The sequence below is a fragment of the Leptodactylus fuscus genome, chromosome 9 (genome assembly GCF_031893055.1).
Source record: "Leptodactylus fuscus isolate aLepFus1 chromosome 9, aLepFus1.hap2, whole genome shotgun sequence".
Taxonomy (NCBI): domain Eukaryota; kingdom Metazoa; phylum Chordata; class Amphibia; order Anura; family Leptodactylidae; genus Leptodactylus; species Leptodactylus fuscus.
The window spans coordinates 81,820,439-81,841,905 of record NC_134273.1 but is presented as its reverse complement, the minus strand read 5'-3'; the positions used below and the strand labels follow the sequence as shown (position 1 = coordinate 81,841,905).

At 45.9% G+C, this 21,467-nt stretch overlaps 1 protein-coding gene across 1 annotated transcript in view; it reads right to left on the bottom strand.

The window, feature by feature from the left end:
- Positions 1-9,755: 9,755 nt before the first annotated feature.
- SETD5 (SET domain containing 5) overlaps positions 9,756-21,467 on the bottom strand; it is a 63,664-nt gene continuing 51,952 nt past the window's right edge. The window contains exons 16-25 of the mRNA XM_075287476.1: positions 20,086-20,400; positions 19,751-19,993; positions 19,370-19,499; positions 18,772-19,022; positions 17,466-17,522; positions 16,817-17,299; positions 16,013-16,305; positions 15,779-15,912; positions 14,583-14,662; positions 9,756-14,368 (exon numbers count right to left, since the gene is read on the bottom strand). Of these exons, the coding sequence (XP_075143577.1) occupies positions 13,817-14,368; positions 14,583-14,662; positions 15,779-15,912; positions 16,013-16,305; positions 16,817-17,299; positions 17,466-17,522; positions 18,772-19,022; positions 19,370-19,499; positions 19,751-19,993; positions 20,086-20,400 (2,538 nt within the window). The 3' untranslated portion in view covers positions 9,756-13,816. The remainder of the gene's footprint in view (positions 14,369-14,582; positions 14,663-15,778; positions 15,913-16,012; positions 16,306-16,816; positions 17,300-17,465; positions 17,523-18,771; positions 19,023-19,369; positions 19,500-19,750; positions 19,994-20,085; positions 20,401-21,467) is intronic.

Sequence of the window (21,467 nt, the reverse complement as noted above, 5' to 3'; positions counted from 1 at the left end):
ACAACCCCATTTGGATTACAAAAATATTCCGGAATGGTACAAAAAGTATTGTATTTGTCAGGATTAAGGACCTCCAAAATACAATGTTACTCTAAAAATCGGAGTTGGTCGTCTTCAGGTCCGGTGAAATTTTTCATTCTGTCAACAAGTTCCAGATTCCGAAGGAATTATTTCAGGGCCAGATTATCAAAATTTTATGGATTATTGGACAGTCATTAAAGAAGGATATAAAAAATTTATTCCATGAGTAGAAACCTAAAATAGACGCAGAGTTGTCGGAAATTATCGGATTTTCTGGATTATTCGATGCCGGATTAAAGGAATTTCATGGTTTATATGTATTTGTGACAAATCCGGCTAAAATCTGAAGACTGAGTCTTAACAAAAACATAAAAGGTATCAAATAAAGCAAATGATCAAAAAAGGATTCTAAAAAAAAAAAAAAAATTCATTGGGCCGTATGTATAAAATACCCGAGAACCCCCCTCTGTATGCAGGTATATAAAGTCCATCTGTTTCAGGGGGCGCAGTCTGACAAAAATCGGACGGTTAGGAAGTATATACAAGACTCAAAGTGCAGCTATATCATAAAATTGTATGTTGGGATCTTAGCCTGTAAAGACATTTCTAAGGGCTCTTAGACCCCGCCCATGAGGATCCTCTCCAGGGAGGAATCCATCGCATGTCTATAGGTTCACATTGCACAACCACTAGAGCCGCACTGCACTCTCTCCTTCTCCATAGTAGTTGACTTGGGGGCCCCAGGTCCTTGTAGATATATATATATGTAACCGGGGGGAAACTTATGGTCGTAGCCGTCACCATAACTTTCAGATAATCAGTTTACAGAAGTTCTCTTAGAAGGCAAACTATTTTTAAGACTGTGACCCCCTTTTTAATGGTTTAACCCTCAGGGGTTGCCTGGTATATAAAACCTATTTTTTACTATTCCCGATGAATAGAGGGGACCCCAAATAAAGTCTCCAACGTTGGAAGACCCAACATGTCAATGCAGCTTAAATAGGAACAGTGTAATACTAAATTTCTCCTGTTGGGGCACTGTGGGAAAATTGAGCACTTGCTGTCAGTTCCTGTACACATTATAGCTGATCGCTGGAGGTCTCTGCAGAGGGTTTGTTGGTGATCAACTTTTTCCGAGGATTCGTTTTACAAAAGAGAGACTGCCCAAAAGTGGATAATTCCTTTAAAGAGGACCTTGCAAGATCTTTTTACCCTTATCCTATAGGTGTTACTCCACTGATCCTGACACAGTTGGAATTTTTACTGTAGCCCCCATTGTTCCCAAAAAATCGGTTCAGTTAGATTTAATGACTGATGTTAACTAAACTCCCTAATGATAAGTGGGTGAAATCAGGCAAGAGCTGGAGTCAAAGCGGGCGTGACTCTGAGCTCCAATCAGAGGCAGACTGTGTAAGAGCCACGCCCCCTGCTGGCCATCACCCATTTGAAATTAGGAAGTCTAGTTCACATATCAGACCCAAAACTAAATCCAATGATTGCTCAGGGATGGCGGGGGCTAGAAAAAAAATTCCAAGTTTACCAGAATCAGTGGAGAGGGGACTATTAAAGGATAAAATTAACTCAAGTTGATGGAGGTGGTGAAAGGTCCTATCATCCATATAGTGAACCCATCACACACAGGGAGGAAGCCATGTTGTATGCCAAAATACTAATTTTGATGATGCCGTCATGATCACAGTGTTAAGACAAGAGCCAAAATGATTAAATAGTGTTATTAGCATAAATACTGCCACCCTTGTACACAGGCCAATACTAGTATTGCAGCTCAATTCCTTTCACTTGAGCTGCAATACCAGCGGTAGCCATAGACAAGGGTGGTGCTATACAGAAAGACTTTTACTTTTTATCTCATCCCTTTAAGTCTAGCTCAGCTTCCCTTTTCCGCTTTCCTTGCTGTCAGCATACTATAGTTTCACGCCAGACAGATGGCCTTGTAAAGCGTCTCCAGAGCCTCCCGTAGCAGATGGCCCCGTCAGCTGTCATTGGTCCTTACAAAAGGTCCACCAGATTCCTTCAGATAACAGAACACCTGAGCCAAATCTGCTGCGATGTATACGGGAACCGTTTGCGTTCTGCCCTATTTTTAGCCAGGTGTGACGGCGGCAGATGCCAACATCGACGACACAGTCAGAAAAGATGCATTGCATAAGAGCGCTCAGGACTGCAATGCCTGATCTAGCCTCCCCTTATAGCAGGGGTTTACAACTAGCAACTCTCTGTTGCCTGCAAACTACAACTCCTAGCAAGCCCTGACAGCCAAAGACTTCAAGAACTTGCTGGGTTTAGTAGTTTTGCAGCAATCGGAAAGCTACAAGTTGGAAAGCCCCGCTTTCTAGCATGCAGAAGCAACTAAGCCCCAAGTATCCACAAGCCCATGGCAGCTGCCTGTTCTGTCTAATCTGATCCGCCTCGATCATGCATGATTATTGCATGGCATGAAGTTGCCGTCCGTTTAAAGGGACACTAAACCTAAAGCCTATAAGATCTGCATTTGCTGCGCTGCTGATTCTACTCTATTATCCTCTGTTATCAGCCAGACGGGACGACTGACAAGAAGTTCGGAAAAATCCCCCCCACACCCGTCCACCATCATGATGCACTACATATCTCCAGTCCTGACATGTATACATGTGATCGATACCAGCGGCGATTTTTTTTTTTTACGAAGCTGCACTTTTTCTAAGCTGCCGACTTTAGCTTTAACGGCCCTTTAAAGGGGTTGTCCACATTTCGAAAAACATGGCGGCGCCACTCTCGTCCGCAGGTGGTCTGTGGTACTGCAGTTCAGTCACCTTCACTTCGGTAAAGCCTAAACTGCAATACCAGACAGGAGTTGGCGCTGTTTTTGGAAGAAAGTAGCCATGTTTTCCAACCCCTTTAAGATCTAGGATAGCGCTAAACACGTGGCTCTGTGGACCGAACGCTCCTGGTGCAACACTTGCAGGTCAAGTCAATGAGATCTGGATGAGCCACAGCTGGACAAGCCACGCGTCGTACATACTGTATCATAGCCAGCAATATTCATGTAAATTTTGGAAATTTCGTGGTTAATTTCACAAACGGTGCACTGTACAAAGACGTCCTCACTGTCAGTGGTGAATTTTTATTCGGCAGGACCCCTGTCTCCCTCCAGCACCTCTCTCTCTCTGCCCCACACCCCGGTGTATGCTTCCGCTTGTCCCTGTCTCATGTCTCCTCCTATCTGATACTGTGCTACGGCTGGTGCCAAATAATTCACTGCAAAACCAAGTACTGTAATTTTCTTTGGTGTTGTATTTCAATGGTCTTGTCCTCTCTAGAGCCTGTGTATTCCTGGTCGTCTGTCAGTAGAGACACGGTCTGACTACTTTCTTATCGAGATGATATTCAGAGACACTTGTATCATTTGTTGGGTTGCAAAAAAAATAAAATAAAAAAATAAAGCCAGTAACTGATATGATTGAAATAAAATAAAGAATTGACATAAATATGAGGCTATGGCTTTAAATGGTAAGGGGTGTGGGGCTATGGGGTGGTGAAACCAGAGAATTAGGGAGAGGAGGGGGATGCTGCTGCAGATTCTACCTCTGTGGCTGTGAGAGGGGAACTGATTGCATAAAACTACAAAGAGATATGAGGCTATGGCTTTAAATGGTAAGGGGTGTGGAGCTATGGGGTGGTGAAACCAGAGAATTAGGGAGAGGAGGGGGATGCTGCTGCAGATTCTACCTCTGTGGCTGTGAGAGGGGAACAACAGATTGCATAAAACTACAAAGAGACCAAGCATGTTAGACCATTTGTGACTACTCTACACAGTGTCTTGTGGGCCCCCGGTGCAAACTTTTGTCCGGTTCGACAAGCCTACTTGCTGATGGTTTCCAGCAATTTCTACAGTACAAAAGAAATTACATGAATGAAAACCGCACAAACCAATGTAACAAATCCTATACACAAGAAAGTGAAACATGTGATGTCTCTATATAAGGATCACTTTATATGATCAGTGGGGTCTGACTTGTGGGAACCCCGGAGATCCTGAGAATGAATGGGCACAGTTCTGTTTTATAGCTTTGGCCCCTATAGGGTCTCTCCCTGCACCAGGGTGCACAGGATACTACAGCGGGCCCCTGCTGAATGGAGCCGTGGTGTCCGGGAAGGGGCCACAAAACGGAATCCGCTGCACATGCACACTCTAGGGCTGGGGAAGGGAACGTCTGACTCTCCAGCTGCTGTGATACTACAACTCCCAGCATGCATACTTGCTCTGCTGTTCTTGGAACTCCCATGGAAGTGAATGGAGCATGCTGGGAGTTGTAGTTCCATAGCAGCTGGAGAGCCAAAGGTTCCCCCTACCCCTGCTCTAGGGGTATGCCATGATTTAATTTAACGAGATACCCCTTTAAGGGGAAGTCCAAGCCCGGCACATGGATACAGTAAGACAAATGGCAGTAAAGCCGCCATATACACTGCAGCAATCTCTAATGTGTGCAGATTATTCAGGACATAAAAAATGGCTTTGATGGAGATCCGTCTGTAGTGACCCCGGGAGCAGCACCATAAATAATTCATGCCATGCAGCATTATAATAACCCCGCTACTCCATCTAACCATCACAGACGTACTTCATATTTCATTGCTGTGTATATAGGACAAAGCAAAACGCAATTTCTATGGAGCCGCAAATCTCCGGCACAAAGGTTGAGAATAATGCAGTGAAAATTTAAAGGGGTTGTCCATTTCCTACATCCTATTAGGGGTCAGATGCAGTCACAAGGAGAGTCTCTCACTCTGGAGGACCCGTCCTGTCCTGCGTTACATTAACAGCCTATTGATATGAATGGACATGGTGTAATGCTTCATTTGGCCTGTGGGAGTGCTGCAGATAAGCGCTTACTGCCTGGTTTCACCATAGATTACAGATCTTTCTGAACTGCGTATTATGAACGTGGAAATCAGGTCTCTCCAATAGCGGAGTCGGCCCGTTGCGTCAGCTTTGTGTTTGTTGCCCGATCTCCTTGTATAATTCAGGACTTGGTCGTTCCTCCAGCACACAATCTGTGCTCAGTCATTAATATGCATCAGACATGGCTCATACATATGGATGCCGTTACATTATGTATGTGGACCTTACGTCTCCGTAACACAATATACATATGCAGCGGGCCGGGAACAAAGCATGATGGGAGTATCGGACACCTGTAAATATATCTACACTTTGAGTGGGGTCATGAGACGGCTCAGAGGTCAAGACGTGAACAAGGAGACAACAAGCAGCCCAAACGTCTTACATATCGCCGCACGTTCCGAGTACTTGATGCTTTGGCAACTATGTAAGCGAGGGAGACTCGAAGGAGACGGTCGACATAAGACGTGCTTGACAGAATCTGTCCAAAAACCACATCCGCCAGACCTTACCGAATTTATTTAGAGGGCGTGTATACTTTTGCAAACAATTGTTCTTGCCGTGATGTTTCTAAAATGAACATTTTGCAGCAAATTTTCTAATCATTGATTGATGTCAATGGGGAATATGTAATACCCTATTTGTCCTGTAGAGGCACTGCAGGGAAATGGAACACCTATTGCAGAATCCCCAAACTGACGATCACTGGGGATTCCAGCAGGAGTCACATGATTATATCAGTGTTGTGTGAATAAGGCCTAAGGGGGCAGAGATTTGTGAGATTGTAAGTAATAAACCGTATTATGGGAGGATTTAGATTTTGGCTAATGTAACACTTTGTTGGTGTGTCAAAGACTGAATCGTTCCATGTGATAGATATGCGATATATGAAGAGGGGGCAAATATTTATGTGCACACACATAGAATATATATATATATATATATATATATATATATATATATATATATATATATTCTATATATATATTGCACATGTATCTGCACAGAAAATTCAGGAAAAACCTTGAAAAAACGGTAGCTGTAGGCATACTCTGTTGCCATGATAATTTTGCAGCGGTTGCCATTGTGATGCTGATGCTGGCACCTTGGATGCTCCGTCAGCACATGGCGTGAAGGTGGTGAACTGGAGGGTGAGCAGCGGCGAGGGTTAATCAGGGCGACGACTCAAGAGCGCGCAAGGTCACATTTACTCATTGTAGACCCGTCATATACTGAGGATATCCATCTACCATGTCTGAAGGCAACGGAGATGTCACTTGTGTATTTGTCTCAAGAGTCACCAGTGATCTGTCCATTACCAGACTGAAAAGTGGCAGATTAAGGCGCTGTTCACACTATGTACAATATGGACACACACACAGTTATCAGGACACTACATGTATGAGAAGATAACCCGACCACAATAAGGACATCATGGCTGGTTATCAGGAGGACACTACATGTATGAGAAGATAACCCGACCACAATAAGGACATCATGGCTGGTTATCAGGAGGACACTACATGTATGAGAAGATAACCTGGACACAATAAGGACATCATGGCTGGTTATCAGGAGGACACTACATGTATGAGAAGATAACCTGACCACAATAAGGACATCATGGCTGGTTATCAGGAGGACACTACATGTATGAGAAGATAACCTGACCACAATAAGGACATCATGGCTGGTTATCAGGAGGACACTACATGTATGAGAAGATAACCTGACCACAATAAGGACATCATGGCTGGTTATCAGGAGGACACTACATGTATGAGAAGATAACCCGACCACAATAAGGACATCATGGCTGGTTATCAGGAGGACACTACATGTATGAGAAGATAACCTGGACACAATAAGGACATCATGGCTGGTTATCAGGAGGACACTACATGTATGAGAAGATAACCTGACCACAATAAGGACATCATGGCTGGTTATCAGGAGGACACTACATGTATGAGAAGATAACCCGGACACAATAAGGACATCATGGCTGGTTATCAGGAGGACACTACATGTATGAGAAGATAACCCGACCACAATAAGGACATCATGGCTGGTTATCAGGAGGACACTACATGTATGAGAAGATAACCCGGACACAATAAGGACATCATGGCTGGTTATCAGGAGGACACTACATGTATGAGAAGATAACCCGACCACAATAAGGACATCATGGCTGGGTTTCTGACCATTCATGGTCATATCCTTTGGCATCGGATCAGGACAACAGATGTCTCCACTAGGATGTTTAGAAAAAATACTGCAAATTTTAAAATAGTTATATTTGCAAAAATATTTAATTTTTAATGACCTGTAATTCTAGATAAAGTTACATTCATGGAAAACCCCTTTAACATGGGGCCGCTGGATCCCTTCATGGATGGTGTAGATTTGTGGCGGAATACAAGACTCAGTGACGAGTATCAATAACCCATTATTTTTTGGATCCAGGATTGTTTGTGCCCCAAGCCCATCGCCCCGGGTCCCATCGCCTCGCTATGCACAGTCCCACTCCTAGATGAATGTTAATCCTCCGGAGTGCCCCAGCTCTCACATTGGGTTTCTGGACACGCTTCCTACGTTCCCCTCTATATTCCTTCACCTTATTGATTAAAAATAACAATCACCGCGCTACGGTAAAACGTCCTTGTCACATTCAGCGCCTCGGAGGTGTCAGGGTTGATCTTACTTCATACAGCTTGTCCTTAGCGCTGATGTGACGGGAGAGCGATGCCATTTTGGCTCCGCGCACCGACAATTCATCTCAATGAGAAGAGATGGAGGACACGGCCGCGAGAAGCCAATTAAGGTGACACGGACAACGTGAACAATGGCGTGTCACCGAGCGCGAGAGTAAGAAGAGATTCTATACGTCAACCTGTAGCAGCTCACTGAGGAGAGTGTAATAAAGATGAATGAGAGCGGTATACATCATAACAGGCGCAGGCGGCACACCGGGGGCTCAGCGGTTACCTAGGCGGGTGGGATTGTTTGGATTCCTATCACCACCCAAAAACATGGAGGATTTGGCTGAGACTACAGCAACACCCCACAATAGGGCCGTTATGTGCTGTAGGTTCTGCCTTTACTTACACAGAACCCATGAAGATTTGGGGTGTTTTTTCACCGTGGACGTCCATGTGGCCTTGACCAAAAAAAAAAGGGTATTCCAGGATTGTAATGCTGATGACCTATCCAATACCCGAACAGTGGAAGTCCCAGGAAAATGGACATACGGGGTGGTAGTGCAGCTATAGCTAGCACAGCACCACACATTGTATAGTGGCAGTGCTCAGTATTGCAGCTCAGCCCCAGTCACAGCTCTAACACTGTGAGCAGCTGATCTGTAAGGGTCCTGATATCGGACCACCACCATACAGAGGTTACCTAATGCTAAGATCACAGCTTGCTGCTGACACGTATCATTTGTGTTACCTTAATATTCTGCTACATTTGTTCTCTTACCTGTCTGTTCTGAAGCAGAGGGCACAATCTTTGTACAGTCTGAAGGGGGCGCCTCATCGCGGTCCAGGACAGTCATAGCTGTAGACCATAACGGAGAAACTTATATTTCACAAAGAATTCAGCATGGGGTCTTATGGGACACTTCTCCAGGAGAGGACAAGTACAAAATACTTACATCAAGGCCTGCGGTTTGGTTCTTTAAGAAGTTACATTAATAGTATTATCCTTACCTTTGAGTTCTGGTCAAACAGATTGGAGGATCCTTCAAATCCTTGGACAAGATGTCCCAAAAGTTCTGACCACCTTAGATGATCCGTAAGTAGCTTTCATCTAGGAGGTCTACAACCCAACACTGGCAAGGTGCACAAGAATTGGATCAAGCAACTTGGGAATCCTCGTATTTGCCCTCTTAAAGGGCCATACACCTTACATGTGGACTGACTGATTGTCTAATGTGTATATGAGATGGGCGCTCTCTGCTCTCCCAGCTTGGTACAGGAGTATCGCTCCGTCATGTTAAGGGTGCAAGTGTATGGAAGAAATAGCCATCAACCTAATAGTGCATGGCCGGCTTTAGAGACAATCTTTATATTACTTGGACTATGCCGAGTATAAGGCCCAACTTACTGTGGAACATCCCTACTCTGATCTGTCTTTGCTCCTCCGCTATGGATCCTACCACACAACAGCAACCAATATACTTTTCCTACTCCTGGTTCCTACAGCACAATTCTCCCCCACAGGAGCCTCATAACTAAAGTGGTATTCCAAATGTGCCCTCCTTACCTTTAAGAAGACTCCTGACCTTCACACCCTTCAATAGGCGCCGCTCCACTGATTCCGGAACAGCTGGAATTTTTTCTCTAGCCCTCACCATTCCCGAGAAATCATTACTGTTAGTTTTAGCACAATTCTGCTCTCTAGTTGAGTGGGTGGTTCCCAGACTACCTGCTGCAGCCTAGGACCGCCCACCCGACACTGAAGAGAATCATTGTGGTGAAACGAATAAAAGTGATTGCTTGGGAACCGTAGGGGTTAGAGAAAAAATTCCAAATGTGCCAGAATCAGCAGAACCGTGCCTATTAAAGGATGGAGAGACTTTGAGGTGGTGGTGATACATTTTAAGATTTAGATTCCTTCCGGTTTTTCATCTACACTGAAATCCTACATGCAGTCAGCGTCACCTCCAACTGGAGGGTTGGTGAGCAGACTACGGGGGTTGAGCTTGATTTCGTCCTATAGCAGACAAGGCAAAAACCATGCAGACATAAACGTTAGATCTCTCGGGACAAAGACGTTCCATGATCCTTTCATAATAATGGTCAGACAAGGTTTAAGGTAAGTATTTTATTATCAAAATTATTACATCTCTTCTGAAAGATCAAATGTTACATCATTGTGTAAAAACTCCACGTGAGTGATGATAGCGGTAGGCTCCTTTCTGTGACCTCGCCCCACGGACCTACCATTTAAAAATGTGCTGCCGAATGCGAAAAAAACCCCCCATATCCAGCCCAGTCAGCCATTATGAGGCAAATAGTGGCCGCGTCACGAGGCCCAGCAGAAAGTGGAGGCTTTGCAATACAGACCCTGTGATGTTTATACACACGTAATATACAGTATACAAGACCCAAAACAAGGGTGACGTGATTTCCATCCCTAACCGGTCTCACAGTTGTACAATTCTGGAAATAAAAATAGGCAGTTAAAAAAAAATTAAAATTGAAATTGGGGGAGGGGGAAATCACAAAAATTTCCTTATGTTTGTAAAATTTCAAGAGGGAAAACGTGATTCTTAATCCAGTGGGCCGATACTCTGTAACAGTCACCAAATAAAACCAAAAAATAAGAAGGGACAACTGTGGACGAGAGACCTGGAGAGAGAGAAAAGAATAGGAGGGGGGGAGGGGGAAGGTGAAGACTCACAGTATTATCTTACTCGAAAAAAAAACATGAGTCCATGTAGCACCGTAGATTATAACGTCCGTATTTCTAGCGAGCATACAACGCTTAGAACTGAATATAAAATTAAATAAAAGCATCTGCCAGTTATTAAAGTAAACACGTCAGGGGGGGAGAGGGCGGCGTAAAAAAAACATTGTGGGGTTTGGAGACGTCACTGTACAGGTCTAGCATACATTCCCCCTCCCTCCACCCCCAGAGCAACAAAAAACATAAAAATACAAAGGAAATAAAATTAACAAAAACATAAAAGTCTTCTGATGGGACACGAACGTTACAGACAGTATTGGGAAGAGAAGCAGCAAATTATAACACGGGATCGCCGGATTTCCAACCAAATTTTTTTTTCTTTTGAAACCGTAGACCTTGACATGATGCAGAAGCTCGGATATTGGCAAAGGTATAGAATAGACTTCAAGTAGTATCTGGTGTACATCAGCGGTGAAGTGGTTAGAAGATCGGAGGTCTCGCACCTTTAACCCCTTCAAGTTTTCTTAAGGCTGAGGCCACATGATGCTGAATTTTTAAAAAAAAAATTTTTGGGTTGCAGATTTTATTTTTTTTTTTGAAATCCAGGAGTGGATTTAGCAGGCGGGGGAAGGATAAGTGCTACCTGAATATTTAACAATAAATCATTAATTTAGAAAAAAAATCCTGGTTTGGACTTTAAAAAAAAAAACAAAAAAACTGAGCTAACATATGGTCTCAGCCTTGAGGGGTTTTGGATGGGGATACGTCTTAGAACGGGTTAAAAACATAGCAGAAGGGATACACATCTTATAAATATCCACTTTGCACGTTTTGACGCTGCACGGGTTTCTACTTCCTGTCCCGTTTTACCACACAGGAAGTAAGTGCTCAGCCAATCCCTGGCCACAGTGGTGAGTGACTGGCTGTGCTAGGTCCAAGGAAGAGCAATGTGGGAAAAGGAGAGTATGTTTTTAACCCATTCTATGCCTGCTCCTTAATGAAAAACACCCCCACTGAACAACCCCTTAGGGGACGCCACCACCAAAATATAGGTTCTTGCATTTTATAAGACATTGAAGAGAAACCGTTCCACTTGAAACCTCAAAATGAAGGTGAACCAGATCCACTCGGCTCAACTCGGCCGTGCCCAAGATGGTGCAGACAGTACGCACAAGCGGTCAAGGCGAACAAAACCTTAGGTCCTTAATATCAGTGCATACGGTCATCAACATCTTGAGCTTGGCTTGACAGGAGTCGATGCATCACAGAACCAAGGCGCGCCACCCTACGGACTTGTATACACGACAATGTGTATCTAAGCTGCAAAGCTACAATGACACCAATCGTTTGCATTTGGTTAGAGCTACCCGACACTTATATGGGAAAACAAAGCAATCATATCTACCCAAAAATGGCCGCCTACCCTTGAATCAGGAGACCAAACCCAGCAGTCAATGCAAATATTCAGTCGCCATCCTCCATACATTCCGCCGGGCGCTCGGCCTTCAACGTGTACAATAGAGAACAAATATTCTGAAGCACTAAAACATTTTTTTTTTTTTCATAGAAAAATATAGATATCATTATGGTGTCCATTACTATACAGCATAATACAATGCAGCATTTACCTGGAACATGAAAATCCTGTGTACAAGAGAGTCAAGCACATATATACAGCCCTCTGCCTACGGCCCACGCTCACGCGTAGCACTGCTTCATGTATGACAGGTCTGCCCTAATATACACAGCAGGGATGGTAAGTGGCCTGTCCAGGACTTCATATAAAAAAAAAAAATATATAGATATATATCAAAAGATTATCAACTCAACTGGTGTACACAAAAATGACACTGGACGACTGGTGCGAGCCCTGGAATGCCTACAATAAAACATGGAAGCCAGAGGTTACCCAGGAGTGGGATACGGCCAATTCTGTGCGGATTTATGGATCTGAAATAGGTTTTCAAGCTTACCATCGGGGTATGTTCACACAGGATGGATACGCTGCACACTTGCCTGTCCAGAAAGCAGCAAAGTGGGAGAGAGTTTAAGAAACCTTGTCCACGTGCTGCAGGAAAAAGTCATTGCAGAAATGGATTTTACGGCGAATATTAACCGTTGCAGAATTTCCCCGTGTGGGTGTGACGTCTGGGGCAGCAAAATAATTGCACCAACTGGTACGCTGCTTGTTGCAGATTTTACCCTATAGGTAGCCAGGAATGGAGGAGATCTGTAGCAAAGACCCCTGGCCAAATAGGTTGCAAGTTTCACAGTATTTGGGTACAGGTAAGTTCACACGGGGTTTTTTTGGTCCTGATTGAGGCCGTATCCAAATCGTGACCAAAAAGACAGCTCCTGTTGAAATCAATGGGAGCCGGTCAGTTCTTTGTTTCGCATGTTCATTCTTTGTCGCAAGGCGAATCCGCCTGAAGATACTCCTGACTAGGTCCGTTCATTTGGGCCTAATCCAGAGCGGAGTGCGCGACTGCACCGGCATCCAGTTGCAGCTACCCGTATTTTGGTCTGGAACCTGAAACGGCATCTGCCTTAGGTTCTGGGCCGAAAAACCCCCATGTGAACTCGGCCTAACACTGAAGCAGAACCTCAGTATCAGTCACCCACCATGCCAGAAGTCCGTCTCCCTGATTATAGGACTGGTCCTGACTCCGCCAGGGTCCGATCTGTATATCACAGACCCTATGAAACCAGCAGAGCTGTCACCCGCCATGTTGCATGTATATAACTACCGTATGTTTTCTGTACACAATTCTGCAGCGTATCCATCCTGTGCGGACATCGTCCACTTAACCAATAGTAGCAATCCTGACCCTGCGGCTATTCAGAGCCCGGTCCTACTCTCTTACACTTCTCTCTACCTCTGGATCCATAACCCGACCTCAGAAATCCTCCTATAATGACCACGGATCCGGCTCTCCCAGACACAGGAGCGGAAGGGCAGATCTGTGTGACTGGCCAGAGTATATCAACGCTTTACCCCCCTTTTCTAAGTTGAACCCTTCCCCCACCCCCAAAAAAAATATTAAAATAAAAATCTGTTATAACCTGATGCTACAATTTTAGGTGCTTGTTTAACCCCCTCCCCCGCCCCTTCTCCCTGCCCTTATAATTCAGCTTTAATTTTAACCATTTATCATCTCTTATACGTAAATCATAAAACCGCCGTCCTTACTGCACAAGTGACTACAGGTGGTTTCCGGTGATACAGAGTAATTGTAGGAGTATAAGGTCTACACTATTTTTTTTCGGCATTTTGCGGATATTATTTTACTTCCCCAAAATGTCTAGTTTTCTTGCGGTGAGTGTAGAGCGAGGGAGCCGATGTGATCGGCACATTTCGCCTCCGCCTGTTTCAGTCCTAGCCCTGCAAGGTCCATCGGGTGCAGGCTTGAGCCATCTCTAGGTCCAGGAATGGCTTTGGGGACATAGTGCTCTCCTGTTCTTTCCTCTGTGAGAGTCCTAGGAAAGGCCAGTCTGAGTTTTGACTCCCGAGGCTTGCATTTGCTGCAGCCGGTACTGGTGGACGCCAGACCCACGTTGCGAATAATGCTGCGGACTGGACACAGCGCTTATCCTGGAGCCTGGCACGTTTATAGTTCTCGAGTCCGATCTCGACCCCTGTGGGGTGGAGGAATTAGCAGAAGCCCCAGTGCTGGCTTGTGAGTCTGAGGAAATCGAGTCTGTCCTGAGCAATTGGGCTGGACTTGCCTCACGGCTGGGGCCTCGGTGATGGAAGCTTTTCCTTGGCGGACACGTTCCAGCGTTGCTTCCGTAAAGCTGCTGGCTGCCGTAATACCCAGAGCTCTGAGCGGTGGGAGAGTCTGTGGAAGTCATATGGGAAGGGCTTGAGAAAGAGGAGGAAATAACAGAGGACTCGGCGTGACCGTGTCCCGTCCGCTGTGGTGTCCTATAGGTGAATCCAGCAGGCTGAGCTGTGGGGCCACGGAAGGGGGATGAATTCTGGGAGAGGACGCTGACCGGCTCCGGCTGAGGACTGTCGCACTGCAGGAACTGAGGGGAGAAAAAAGACCAAAAACAAAGTTAGGAAACTGAATAATATAGATGTCTGTCCTCCAGCAACCACAAGAACAGGGTCCCATGTGCCCCCGATGAATGGTCAGCCAAGCATGCACATTGCTGCTTTATTCTCTTCTATGGGACGGCTGGGGATCCACTTCTCATGACCTCTGGGAGCCTGGAATAATCCTTTACAGCAACTCCTTACCTGGTAATTGTGTCTTGAAGGGCTGTTAACGGTTGGTCCTTTAGAAACCGCCATGTTCAGCATCTCCGAATCCCCATCTTCTGCAAAGGGTAAAAACAAACAAAAAATTATGAGAATAATTACCTAAACCAGGGGTGGGCAATTCATTTTCCCATGGGGCCACATGAGAAATTGTAACGTTCTAGAGGACCATGCGAGCTGCGGGAAATTTAGCTCCACCCACTTCTATGCTGACTCCGCCCATTCTCAATCATCTTTCCATGTGCCCCCACAAAGTATAATCCTCCTACAGTCACCCGCACATTATATGTCCCCACATTATAACGTTTTCCTTCAAATGTCCCACAGTATTAAGTCCCTCTCCTGGTGCCCCAGTATAAACCAGCAGACACTAGAGGGGACATTAAACTGGGGCAGCTGGAGGGAGACATTAAACAGTGGGGGTAGTTGGAGATATTAAACTGGGGGGCAACTAGAAGCAGACATGTCCCCCTCCAGCTACCCCTCATGGTTTAATGTCCTCCTCCAGCTGCCCCCCAGTCTGTCTCCCCTCCATCTGCTTTCAGTTTACCTGCCCCCCTACATCTGCCCCTAGTTCCCCCCTCTTGCTCACACATGCTGTCTCTTCTCTCTTTATCAGCCAGCAGCCTCCATTGCCGGCAGCAAGCACAGTCCCGTGTGGCTCCGCCCACTAACTGGTCATAGCCTATCTTGGTGATAGGCTGTGATGACATCATCACAGGTCCTTGAACAAACTTCCACAAGCTATGCGGGCCAGACAGAAGCAGTCAGAGGGCCGGATGTGGCCTGCGGGAAGTACATTGCCCAGGTCTAACCTAAACCATGTGAAGTTAGAGAGCCATACACTGTACACAAACACTGGCAAGTCTTATTGGGTTATATCAATATAACCTATGCCAATCCCTTTATAATTGGCAGGACCCCTAACAATCCCGAGACTTAAAACGCTGCAACACTGCGCCGAAGTCTACCCTGCAGGGGGCGCTCCTGGCCGTGCAGGGAACTGCAGCTGGTACTATTCACTGTGCTGTAGTTTCTTGCACATTCGGGGGCAGGGGTGCGGCTCCATCACCGCCTCCCGTTACATGATGGTTTTTGGAGAGTATTTCGATGCGGAGGACCATCTCTCCAAATTTCCGTGTTTAAAAAGACCCCCACCGAAAGTTAAACATTACCTGACTCTCTGTCCAGACTGCTCTCTCTAGAAGGAGACATCTCCCCTCTTTGTGACACTTTAACCCCACTTCTCAAGACCCGCTCCAGAAACCCCTGCCCCTCTCGTAGCCGCTCTACCGACGTGGGAACCATCCTGTAAATAAATATATTTACATAAATTATAGATCACCGTTCGCATTCCCATGAGGAAGCCTAACAAGAGGTCGGTGGAGGAGGTGTCGAGATCTCCTTACCATCTGCTGCTGATGCTCTCCGTTTGCTTGGAGTGGGCAGAAGAGCTAACAGTTCTTTCTATGGGGCTGATGTCCTCAACTTGAGGCATGGAGGGGTGAACGGGAGATGAAAAGCCACTTGGAGGGGAGGATGGAGCTTGCATCTGCAAAGCACTTGACAGGTCTATATCAGAAATGGAGCCATTGCTGCTCTGGCGTGTTGGAGTCCCTGTACAGCGTATAATGTCCCCGCTTGGAGAAGACGTGACTTCCTTGGCTTCTTGTTTTCGCTTTCGATATTCTAACAAAGACACCTTGCAGGAGGGAAGAGAAAGCAATGTCAGAAGTAAACCAGGTTGTGCAATGAACTACGTGATCAATTAGGACTATAAGGAAGCACAAGTTGGGAGAGGAGTCCTAGTGACATCTCCACACCCTCATTCATCTTTGGAGGTCTAGAGCAATCTGCAAGTCCTCCATGTGAACGAAGTGGTGGAACCCATGTGCGGCCATCACTCGATTTACTTCCACAAGATTGTCAGGAATCACCAAGTGCCGTTTTTGAGCCAAATACAGGTGGAGCAGGAAGGAGTCTTCAAAGTTTTCCCATTCACTTTGACTCTACATCTGACATTGGCTCAAAAACAGACCTAAAAACTGCATGTACGAATGGAGGCTGACCCGCTCCTCTTATGGGGTTTAACCAGGTCAATAGCCAAACGCCCGCCCAACATACAAATGATACCAGATCCCAATGGTCAAACGAAATCTCCAAGTGACTGGTTATCGCACTTGGCGTAGACGCACATTCTTGACCTCCGTTACCTTTTTCCTCTGAGGTGGATTTTGAGGAGAAGATCTGACCCCTTCACAAGTCCTTTCACTACAAGGAGACAAAGACCCTTGAGCGGATTCTTTCACAAGTCCAGGCACAGACCTCGTATAATAGGCCTCTACAGGGGAGCCACAGTACATGTCCGATTGGGAAGGCTTTCTTTCCCCTACAAGAGGGGAACCCCGTAAGGAGCCGTCGGCTCGAGGCATTGCGTTCAAAGGGGAGAAAGCGTACATTAAATTGAACTCAGTCCGGAAAGTCTGTTCTGACGTTCTTAGCAGCGAGGACCCTTCCCCTCCTTTCGATAAAACATTTGCTTCTGGCAGGCCACTGTACGGCACAGACGTGCTCGGAGACTGAGAGGCCAGATCGGCCAGACCGGTGATGACGGTGGTTTGGTGTTCCGGGCAATTCTCCATGGAGATATCCAAGAAATTGGCCTTTGGCAAATCTGCATCAGTCCGAAGACAAAGCTGGAAAGTATTGAGAGACACAAGGAACAGAAAGTTAGTTTTTCCTAAAGTGGACAAACTCTTAAGGATTTCTACTCTTGTGCACAGTAAAGTGATTTTAACCCTCCGCACCCCCTCCCCCACATATGGCCCATTTGGAACAAGTGCCATAGACTGCTATAGTTACCTCGGGTGACAAGGACTCGGGCCTATGCGCCGGGGAACTCTCAGGGGAGGAAATGTTCTAGAAGAAGAAAGCAAATTGTTATTTGTAGTTAAAAGTTACAATGAATTGAGGCTAAATTGGTTTATTTTATATTTTATTAAATATGAACCAAAATGATAGAAACTTCAAATGTCTTTATGAAGGGAATTTACTACGACAAGTAAGTCAGAAAACAGAATACAGCCATGACCTGCGCCAATGACGCACCACATCGTCTCAGGCTCCATCCACTGTAAAGTGTCAGACAACTGAGGCAGCCTGGGGGAAACCAGCCCGAGCCGAAACACTCAGAACATCTCCTTACAGTGAGATTACATATTTTAGGCAAATATGAACAAAGACCATACCAGCCAGTTTATATTGTAATAAGCGATGTATAAATGCAAATCTCTATCCATGGCATGCACATGGTACAAGGATAACTCCAGGGGGCAGCGCATACAAGTTTGTTCTCTTTTCTGGCTCATATAGTTGGGTTGGTTCCTGGGGAGCTTAATAGGGCTTATCTTCACAAAATCACCTCCTTTAAAGGGATCCTATCATTCAAATCTGACTGACACCTTAAGAAAGGCCATTCTTCTCCTACCTTTAGATGTCTTCTTCACGCCGGTGTTTGGTAGAAATCCCGGTGTTCCTCAGTATGCAAATGAGTTCTCTCACAGCACTGGGGGCATCCCCAATGCTGCGAGAGAACTCTCCAGCACCGCCTCCATCTTCTTCGGGAATGGCCTCTTCGCGCATCTTCTTCCAGCGCTGGGGTCAAACTTCTACGCATGTGAAAGTCGACTCTGCCGTCGGGCCTTGGGCACGTGTGCGGTCATTTTCTTGTGGCCGCTTACGTGAGCATGCGCAGTACGCTCCTGTAGTTCAACACCCGAGGCCTGGCGGCAGAGCCGACTTGTGCATGTGTAGAAGTTTGACCCCAGCGCTGGAAGAAGACGCGTGAAGAGGCCGTTGCTGAAGAAGATGGAGGCGGCGCTGGAAAGTTCTCTTGCGGCATTGGGGACGCCCCCAGTGCTGTGAGAGAACTCATTTGCATAAGAAAACAAGGATTTCTACCGAACGGTGGCGCGGAGAAGACATCTAAAGGTAGGAGAAGAATAGTCAATGTCAATATCCCATGACGGATCCCTTTCATGTAATGGATCATATATTCACAATGAGAAACCAACTATGGTACAGCAAGAATATTTAGCTTCCTCCCACAGTAAGCTTTGATCCAGTCACACAGAGGCTAACACAACTATGTAGTGCGTCAAGTCCTTACCTCAAACTGTAGTGGAGTATTACAACGACTAGCAGCAAGAGAAGGGATGGGAGAGAACATGAGTCCGTATCCATATCGGGATTCCTCTTCACCAGGAAGGGAAGAGCTGGGCGTTGTCTGCATTGGACTTAGAGAGTCTGTTGTCATAGAGTTCGGAAGAGCGGGGGGAAACTGCACAGGACTTGACAACATTGCTGAATTTTCTTCTAGGATGTATTTCATCTTCCATTTTTTAAAGGGAACCGTAATTTCTGTAAGACAAGAGATGATCAATGAGCTATACCAGGAGACACAGCTTCAGACCATTGCAGATACAAGCTACGAAGCTTCAGGCCATATCCAGTTGGCTGAAACGTGGCACAACTATGGCTACAAACCCCAACCCAACAGTAAGTCTAATGTTCCCAACACTTGGTTTAATAGTTCACTTTGAAGACGCCAGTTTTGTTCACTAAACCCACAGTCGGGATGGGATTTGCAGCTGAAATACAGACCGTATACGTATCTAGGAGTTTCTAGTACCAAGAAACCACTGTTAATGTCCTGGGTGAAACTCCAAGCAGCTTGGTGTGACTGCGTCCCTATTATAGTCCCATACCTGTATTGGTTGCACTATTTTCACTGGAAGAGGCGATGTTCTCATTGCTTTGGTATAAAGGTTGGGACTTTTCCTGTACAGAGCTCTCGGGCTGTGAGAAGTCATCTTCCATGGCTTGTTTAATCCAGCGCTGCCATCGGAAACAAAAAGCAAACGTTAACGAAAGCGTCTAAAGAAAAGGATTATATCCCTGAGTATGTTTGAGAGCGCACACACAGAATTTGATGTGGTATTTGTTGGACTTTACAAACCATTCTTGATTTCTGCAATACCGCATTCACTACGAGTTGTGATAGGCAGATCAGAATATCATGTAACCATGAGATGTCAAAGTGAAATCGGCTTCATAGGACAGATCATGAAAACATTAAAGGCACTGACCTTTTTACACGATCCGTAAGTGCCATCCACCTTCGGAGGTCTCCGGCGTCTCTCTGGCATATATGGAGACACAAAGCGCATGTAGTGTTTTGGAGTTATGGAGACGGTAGGGGAATGGGATAGTCCAGGGAGCATGTTCAGGGTGGTTGCCAGAACTGTTGGGTCGGTAGTAATCCGCAAAGGGGGTTCAATGGGACTGTCCTGCTTCTCCACCTTATCATTCAACCACTCCGTCACTAGGTACTGAAGAAGAAGGGACAGGATCAATGTCACCGCGCTGGCACAGGGGTAGATTTCCTTTAATAAAAGACATTATAACGTCACGTTTTACCAACCTTTTTAGCTTTATGGTATTTAAGGCCTGAACGTGTTGGCTGGGTCACAGATTGGGTAACTACAGGGGACTCGGAGCCTTGCTGAGCATCTCCCAACCCCAGATTTTCGGCGGTGCCAGGCTCTGCTGCGGCAGAACTTGCAGTCCCTTCCTCTGACACTGGGGGCGGCACCTCGACTTGTTGGGCCACGGCTTGTCTTTGCCTTCTTAGCCTTTGTGCGGAGGCACTTCGGTACCTAGACATGCGACTTTTTGGGCGAGGCCTTGTGGATTTTGGTGGGACTGGTTTAGGGACAGGCTTTTCTGCATTGATGTCCTATGTGAGGAAAAACAAAATAAAAATCAATACATGCTCAGAGAAGACCTTACACAGAACTCCAAGAAAATTAGTTGAAAATTGAAAAATTTAGGAGCCAAATCACATAATGCTCCCCCTAGTGGCCTGCACGGTTTTATATAACAATCTTCCCATAGGCCCCCTTTATCATGCCGGCCCAGTGCCCGCTCCCCCCTTTATATGGCTGCCCCCACATAGAGATCACAAACTAATAAAACACGTCATACTTACCCAGTCCTGTTCCCGAGCTCTGCTCTCCTCCTCTTGTCCTGCACCAGACATTACTATTAGCTGCCTGAAAGATGGCGCAGGAAGCTGAAGTCTTCCCGCTTCACTATCTGCGTACAGAGCGAATATCAATACATGCAGCAGTGTGTGTCGCAGTTGCGGGCTCGTCCTAAAGCAGCAGCGCGGCGGCAGAGCTAGTTGGCGCCATTTGCAAATTTTTAATTGCATAGGCAACTATTTTGGTTGCCATCTGGTGCCAGTACATAAAAGTTTGGATTATTTCTGACATGACTTACATTAAAATGAAAAACATGCTCCATACAACACCCCAAAATCGCCACTCACTGATCAGCAGCTCCATTGCCATCCTATCCTTTAGGTGGGGTCCCTTCCAGGTCCTTCCCTTGGTAATATGGTGCTAATGTCGGCTTGGCTAAGGGGCAGCAACGTAAGAGATCTTTCAACAGCTTTGTCATAGGAGGCAGCCGTGTCCTGGAAACATTGGCAGTAAAACACTGAGCCCGTCTGGGCCGTACTCTGCCCAGGGCTAAGCTTCTCAAAACATCGGTAACCATTTTTGGGGGATATAGGAGACTGCAACATGAAACCATCTTCATTAGGTTAGCATGGGCATAATACATATTACGTGCAAGTCTCTTTTCAGTTTTCGGCTCTGTTCTGATCGCTTGGGTCTTTTTACTGGCACAACCACTGAGACTATACGTGGCTATAAGAGGTGTTATACAGGATTAGAAAACATGGCCGCTTCCTCTTCCCATCACATCTGTTAGTGACATGGCCATGCTGCAGCTGGGAAA